Genomic DNA, 8126 nt, shown 5'->3' with positions numbered 1-8126 from the left:
ACAGCATGCATTTATCTACTCTTCAACCTACACATCGTGATCAGTCGTAACTGCTACAACGAGAGCCTCTGTCAGATGAGGCCAGAACACATAACAAGGCTTGTTGAGCCAATCTCTTGCAATTGTAGCAGCGTCATCATCTGAAATGTGCATTGGCTGCAAGTTAAGAATAATGCTGTCATTGTGACTCATCATCTGAAACACCCGCACAATGCCTTTCTGCATCTGAGCCTAAACAGTACACAGAGACAAGTATAGCAGATAAATGGATACATAGAGACAAGAAGTAAAAAACAAAGAAACGTCGAAATACAACTAATGTTGTAGATAGGTGTGAATATATAAATATTATAAATATATTGTATTGGAAGGATGCATATCACAATACATTAGACTATCGTATTGGAGGGATGCATCTCACAATACACTAGACTATTTTATTGGAGGAATGCATCTCACAATATACTAGACTATTGTATTGAAGGAATGCATTTCAATAGACTGGTGAATGCATCATCCAATATACTGCCTTTCCACAAACCCCATCTGTTAAATCTACATTTCCATGTAATATCCATCACACACTCTCGTCTCCCTAATCCCTACCGAGTGCTGCAAATGCTTTAAAGTTGGGAAACCAGGAAAGTAAACGTCTTGCTGCACACCCTCACAAAGTCCTGACAAACACAAAACACACAACAGTCGACCAACACAAGTCAATAACAAAACAGTCAATAGCGATTCTTTCACCTTGTCTCAACTCAGTAGGATTCATAGCAAAACAGTCTCTCTCTAACGTCTCACATCTAAAACACTAAAGTTACACACAAATAAAAATCATTAATATTAATCATACTGTGATCTACATGCTGTGATATCAGGAAACAATCTGTGATTTGTTTTGTACACAAAATTTAATTCTGGATTGAAGCGATAGCTGAAGCAGTGACCAGGTGTGTTTCTCTCTTTCTCTTCAGCCAGCAGCTTTGTTTCTAATGGAGCCATTGCACTCAATAGTTGAGACTGAACAGAAAATGCTGTGACCACCACCAACAGGTAGTTAATTAAATAAAAATTAATATTAATGATTAATAATTTAATATCAACTACAACAAAGTTAATTTAAATTTTTTAAATTAATTAATTAATTATTAGATAGAGATATGATAAAATTGGAATAATGAAATATTGTTGTGTACTTCGTCTATAAATGGAATGAGAACAACAGCTTCCCAATCGTGTCGTTTGCCGTTCAAATCAGTGTCAAAGTAGGTTGGATAGAAACGAATTATTGGAGAGTCCTCGTTCACCATCAGAGACTGGAACGAATAGAAAATGTCACACACACACACACACACACACAGTAACACACACACACACACACACACACACACACACACACACACACACAGTAACACACACACACACACACACACACACACACACACACACACACACACACACACACACACACACACACACACACACACACACCTCACCTGATACGCTACTGGCAACAACGTCTTACTAGCTGGCGGAAGTACAGCCAACAGCTGCTCAAACGGTCGAAATGGCTTCCCCAAATCAAACTCAATTTGAATGTTCGCAAAGTTCCTAATATCCGACAAAAACGGCGCATAATGATACGGAAAAAACCAACTCCACGATGGCACTCCTTGGTAGTAATAATAGAGAATCCATTGGATAGCAACAACGTAACACTTGGCTTGTTCGTTCAAGCCAGATGTGTCAATGTCATGGAATCCGAGTTTGTTATGGTAATACAACTTCTTGTGCTTGAGAAATCTTTCATGAAAATCTTCATCGCGATTAGCATATTCTGTAGGAATGTCCTCGTTTAGTGTGGGTGTAGGGCCATCCACGATTTCTTCTTCATAATCATCTTCCTATGAAAGAGATGAGTAAACAAATGAGTAAACAGACAAATAAACAAATGAGTAAACAGATGAGTAAACAGACAAGTAAACAGATGAGTAAACAATTGAGTAAACAAATGAATAAACAGATGAGTAAACAGACGAGTAAACAGATGAGTAAACAAATGAGTAAACAAACAAATAAACAGATGAGTAAACAGACAAGTAAACAGATGAGTAAACAATTGAGTAAACAAATGAATAAACAGATGAGTAAACAGACGAGTAAACAGACGAGTAAACAGATGAGTAAACAAACGAGTAAACAAACAAATAAACAGATGAGTAAACAGACGACTAAACAGACGAGTAAACAAATGAGTAAACAAACGAATAAACAGATGAGTAAACAAATGAGTAAACAGATGAGTAAACAAATGAGTAAACAAACGAATAAACAGATGAGTAAACAGACGAGTAAACAAATGAGTAAACAAATGAGTAAACAAATGAGTAAGCAGACGAGTAAACAGATGAGTAAACAGATGAGTAAACAAATGAGTAAACAAACAAATAAACAGATGAGTAAACAGACGACTAAACAGACGAGTAAACAAATGAGTAAACAGATGAGTAAACAGACGAGTAAACAGATAAGTAAACAAATGAGTAAACAAACAAGTACACAGATAAGTAAACAGACGAGTAAACAGACGGGTAAACAGACAAGTAAACAGACGAGTAAACAGACGAGTAAATAAATGAGTAAACAGACAAGCAAACAGATGAGTAAACAGATGGGTAAACAGACGAGTAAATAAAGGAGTAAACAGACAAGTAAACAGATGAGTAAACAGACGGGTAAACAGACGGGTAAACAAACGGGTAAACAGACGAGTAAAGAGACGGGTAAACAGACGAGTAAATAAATGAGTAAACAGACGAGTAAACAAATGAGTAAACAAATAAGTAAACAAAATAAGTAAACAAATAAGTAAACATATACGTAAACAAATAAGTAAACAAACAAGTAAACAAGTAAGCAAACAAACAAGCAATTGAACAAACAAGCAAACAAAAATCAACATAAGCAAGAAAAACACAAAAGACAAACTATAGAAAGATATGAGCAACAAAGCATACAACAAATGGACAAACACACAGACAACAAGCGCACAGACAAGCATACAAACAATTACATCAACAAACAAATGGTTCCTCAACTGTAAACATTTCCTATGCCACAAACAAAAATCAATAATTATTGTTAGCAAATACTCAACAAACAAAAATTGATATTAATTAGCAGTCATATCCCGTATGCTTCAAACAAGCAAAGCAGCAAGACTGATTCATGCCACACAACCTGCGTTGCTTTCCCTGAGTTGTTGCTTGTTCGTTTGCCCTCCAGCCACTTAAAATCACAGTCTACGTCATCGTATTGTTCATAATCAAACTGCAGGAATGAACAGTTTATAGATAATGTTAGTGACTGTCGTACAATTGTTAAGCTGAATCGGTCGATACCTTTGAAAGAGCTCGCATGTAGGTCTCAAATCTTGGGAGATTGAGATCACCGTTTTCATTGAGATAACCTAATGTCAATAATCACTGATTACTTGTGTAGTGTGTATGTGGTGTGTGTGTGTGTGTGTGTGTGTGTGTGTGTGTGTGTGTGTGTGTGTGTGTGTGTGTGTGTGTGTGTGTGTGTGTGTGTGTGTGTGTGTGTGTGTGTGTGTGAGTATAACTTACCATCAAGAAATGGCAATACTGACATGTAGGTTTTGTACAAATAAGGTAAAGCATCCTACAAACACAAACACCAAAGTTCGAATACAATTCAACTGTTTGCAAATTGAGTGACTGATACAATACAAAACAATGGACAGACAAACAAATAGAATAACAAACAAACAACACATGGACAGACAAATAGACTGACAGACAGACAAAGAGACAAACAAGCTAACAAACAGATTGGCAAACAAACAGACAGGCAAACAAATGGACAGACAAACAGACAGACACACACAAACAAACAAGCAAAAAAACAAATTGATAAACAAACAAACAAATAGACAGACAAACAGACAGACAGACACACGGACAAACAAACAGACAGACAACCAGACAAACCAGACGAACAAATGGACAAACAAACAGTCAGACAAACAAACAGACAGACAACTAGATGAACAAATAGACAAAGAAACAAACAGACAGACAGACAACCAGAACAAGTGGACAAACAAACAGACAGACAAACAGACAGACACACACGAACAAACAAGCAAACAATAACAAATTGATAAACTAACAAACAAATGGACAGACAAACAGACAGACACACACAGACAAACAAACAGACAGACAACCAGACAAAACAGACGAACAAATGGACAAACAACCACACTGACAGACAACCAGATGAACAAGTGGACAAACAAACAGACAGACAAACAGACAGACAGACAGACAGACAACTAGATGAACAAATGATCAAAGAAACAAACAGACAGACAGACAGACAAACAACTAGATGAAAAAATGATCAAAGAAACAAACAGACAGACAGACAACCAGAACAAGTAGACAAACAAACAAACAGACAGACAGACAGACAAGCAGATGAACAAATGGACAAACAAACAGGGAGACAAACAGACAGACAGAAAGACAACCAGAACAAGTGAACAAACAAACAGACAGACAAACAGACAAACACAGTCATCTGTTTTACGACTAATAATCTCACATGATTAATGTGGAAGTTGGGTAAGTGCGGTATGAAGTCATTTCCCACCAGAAATCCCATCAGAACCCAATCATCGATGATCTTCTCGAGATCATACGGAAACGGTAGCTTCTCTCTAACAGCAGAGAATTCGTGATCAATGTACTCTCTCATCAGAGAAAGATGAAGTAAATGAAAAGTCGTCTCCTCAGGAGTAGTGACACTGGAGAACAAAAAATTATTGAAATCAATAAATATATTGCATTTACTTTGACAAAAATTAAATTAATTATTTTAGTAACTAAATTATTTTATACATTAAATTATTTTATTAACTAAATTATTTTATTCATTAAATTATTTTATTAAGTAAATTAATTATTTACATTTGATTATTTTGTTAAGTAAATTAATTATTTACATTTGATTATTTTATTAATCTAAATTATTTTAGTAATTAATTTAGTAATTAAATTATTTTTATTACGTAAATTAAATATTTGTATTTGATTATTATATTAATTAAATTAATTTAGTAATTATTTATTAATTAAATTATTTATATTTGATTATTTTATTAATTAAGTAATTATTTCTATTTAATTATTGTATCAAATTAAATTATTCTATTAATCAATTAATTTTCTCTATTTAATTAGTTTATTAACTAAATTATTTTATTAATTTAAAATAATAAAATTATTAGCCAACCGATAAATGTGTATGTCTGTCTGTCTGTCTGTCTGTCTGTTTGTTTGCCCATTTCTTCATCTGGTTGTTTGTCTGTCTGTCTGTATACAATAAATTAATTGATTAATTCAAATTATTATTGAATATTTAAAATTAATTTTTGATAATTAATTAACAGAATTTATTCATTAATTTAATTAATTAATTAAAGTTATTTTAAACCTTGTTTTAGAGTAACTGCCGAGTGGTTGTCTTCCCACTAAAATTGATATCAATGTGCTTACCGCTTCTTCACTTTCTTCCCGCCGAATCTCACTTCTTCTCTCAACAAAGAGAAATGCGGTTCATGTGATGTCAGACCTAACATCATCTGTAGAGCTACGTGTCTTAGTGTTGTCTCATCAATGACAAACCAAAGCTACTCACCAGGTCAGCATCTAGTCCATATAGGCAATGTCTTGTATTCGGGTCGTAATCAGCTTGTGCTCTCTGCCAGCGAATGAAATCCATGATTTTGTGCTCACCTTCACCAGGAACCTAACGACAAACATTCAGGGTTGATTGGTTGATATTAATTTTGAGCAGCAAGGCAAAGATTGAAGGTAATCATGGTAAAGTGATTTGGATAAACATTTTGACATGCTGTAATGCATTAGCTTGATTGTTTGAAGGCAAATACAATGCATGGCTCCAATACAGTAGTCTAGTGTATTGTGAGATGCATCCCTCCAATACAGTAGTCTAGTGTATTGTGAGATGCATCTCTCCAATACAATAGTCTAGTGTATTGTGAGACGCATCTCTCCAATACAATAGTCTAGTGTATTGTGAGATGCATCCCTCCAATACAATAGTCTAGTGTATTGTGAGGTGCATCTTTCCAATAGAGTAGTCTAGTGTATTGTGAGATGCATCCCTCCAATACAATAGTCTAGTGTATTGTGAGATGCATCCCTCCAATACAATAACAAAGTATATTTGAAGATATCTACAAGTGAGTTATATCTAAATAAAATTTGCTACTCACATCGTGTCCAGACAAGATTACTCTCACACTTCTCCACTGTCTATCTGTCGTCACTTTCTTGTTGACAAAGTATTGCAGCTGGGTATGAATTCGAGCCATGAACTCGGTTCCTTCAGAATCAAACCCAAAGAACATTTACAAATACACCCTCTGTACTCATCCTCATATACCAGTGACAGTGTGTGTGTGTGTGTGTGTGTGTGTGTGTGTGTGTGTGTGTGTGTGTGTGTGTGTGTGTGGTGTGTGTCTGTCTCCATGTCTGTCTGTACCTGGTGTAATGCAGTTTGAGTCAAATCGTGCTTCTTTGGGCAATGATTCTCCTCGTTGTTCGGCTTTTCTAATCAAATCTTCAGCGTCCTTTGCTGTCCTACAAATACAAACAACAAAGTTACATAAAATTATTGTCCGTCCGTCTGACTGTCTGATTGTGTGCCTGTCCGTCTGTTTGTCTGTATGATTGTATACTCTATTACAAAATACTAGACTCAAGTGATGCTGACCTGTTTCACATACCAGTGAGTCTAACCCTACAAAACTAGCTACGTTCCTCATTCTTCTCACAAACAGAATAGCTGCATTGGCCAGTACCATCACTTCCTAACACCCAATGTCCCAGATACATAGAGCCACACAAACTGTATAGTTTTGGGTATTCTATTGGCTAATCTACGTGTCTGTCCATCGTCACTATTCCACCTACTTCATCCACCCGTCTGCCCATACTGTATCTCTCCCTCCCGTCCCAATTTCCCACCTAAATCTCCTCCCTCTCTGTTGGTTCATCTTCGCTCTCGGTGCCACACCATCCACAGCCATGTAAAAGACTTTCTTTGGTTTAACAATGCTAAACAACACCTAAGCACAACAGTCAACCATCGCACACTCTCACTCCACTGTGTAATGATTCAGTAGAACCGAACCTCGAGGTAATGAAACATGTCACCGAAAATTTTTTCCTCGCTGATTCTGAAATGAGGATCGTCATCGTTGGGATGCGAGCAAACGTGAATGATTCCGTTCATGTCCAGGTAGAGGTTGTCGAACTCTGGAATCTGGACACACACACACACACACACAGACCGACACACAGACAGACAGACAGACAGACAAACACACACACACACACACACACACACAGACACAGACACAAACAGACCGACAGACAGACACACACACACACACACACACACACACACACACACACACACACACACACACCGACACAGACAGACAGACACACATACACACACAGACACAGACACAGACACACAGACACACAGACACACACAGACAGACACACAAACACACACACACACACACACACACACACACACACACACACACACACACACACACACACACACACACACACAGACACACAGACACACATACACACACAGACACAGACACAGACACACAGACACAGACACACAGACACAGACACACAGACACAGACACACAGACACACACACACACACACACAGACAGACAGACAGACAGACAGACAGACAGACAGACACACACACACACACACACACACACACACACACACACACACACACACACACAGAGGAAGAGAGAGAGAGAGAGAGCAGATGGCATTGAGTTTGAGATGAATGAAATGGTTTGTTGTTGAAACGGGCCTCACCTGGTGTTCTCGAACTATCTGGCTTAGACACGGGTAACGCTCACTTATCCAACGATAAAACTTGGGAACTCCCATTGCTTTAGCCCAAGCAAGTTGACACTGGCGCCAGAAAATTTTAACACGTAGTGTCCCGTATGTTCTGCAGTGAGC

At 37.1% G+C, this 8126-nt stretch overlaps 1 protein-coding gene across 2 annotated transcripts in view; it reads right to left on the bottom strand.

Annotated features, from left to right (window-relative positions):
* The window catches only part of LOC134182791 (5'-3' exoribonuclease 1-like), a 23636-nt gene extending 15573 nt beyond the window's left edge, over window positions 1–8063 (bottom strand). For both annotated transcript variants that reach the window (XM_062650227.1, XM_062650229.1), the window contains exons 1-17: window positions 7977–8063; window positions 7249–7380; window positions 7083–7183; window positions 6598–6695; window positions 6329–6438; window positions 5728–5838; window positions 5586–5671; window positions 4633–4834; window positions 3630–3684; window positions 3405–3472; window positions 3244–3333; window positions 1500–1907; window positions 1200–1319; window positions 857–1023; window positions 751–806; window positions 607–677; window positions 32–231 (exon numbers count right to left, since the gene is read on the bottom strand). In XM_062650227.1, coding sequence (XP_062506211.1) covers window positions 32–231; window positions 607–677; window positions 751–806; window positions 857–1023; window positions 1200–1319; window positions 1500–1907; window positions 3244–3333; window positions 3405–3472; window positions 3630–3684; window positions 4633–4834; window positions 5586–5671; window positions 5728–5838; window positions 6329–6438; window positions 6598–6695; window positions 7083–7183; window positions 7249–7380; window positions 7977–8051 — 2150 coding nt within the window. In that variant the 5' untranslated portion in view covers window positions 8052–8063. The remainder of the gene's footprint in view (window positions 1–31; window positions 232–606; window positions 678–750; window positions 807–856; window positions 1024–1199; window positions 1320–1499; window positions 1908–3243; window positions 3334–3404; window positions 3473–3629; window positions 3685–4632; window positions 4835–5585; window positions 5672–5727; window positions 5839–6328; window positions 6439–6597; window positions 6696–7082; window positions 7184–7248; window positions 7381–7976) is intronic.
* Window positions 8064–8126: the final 63 nt, after the last annotated feature.

This window comes from Corticium candelabrum, chromosome 7, assembly GCF_963422355.1.
Source record: "Corticium candelabrum chromosome 7, ooCorCand1.1, whole genome shotgun sequence".
NCBI classification, from domain to species: Eukaryota; Metazoa; Porifera; class Homoscleromorpha; order Homosclerophorida; family Plakinidae; genus Corticium; species Corticium candelabrum.
This window is presented reverse-complemented; position numbering and strand designations above follow the sequence as displayed.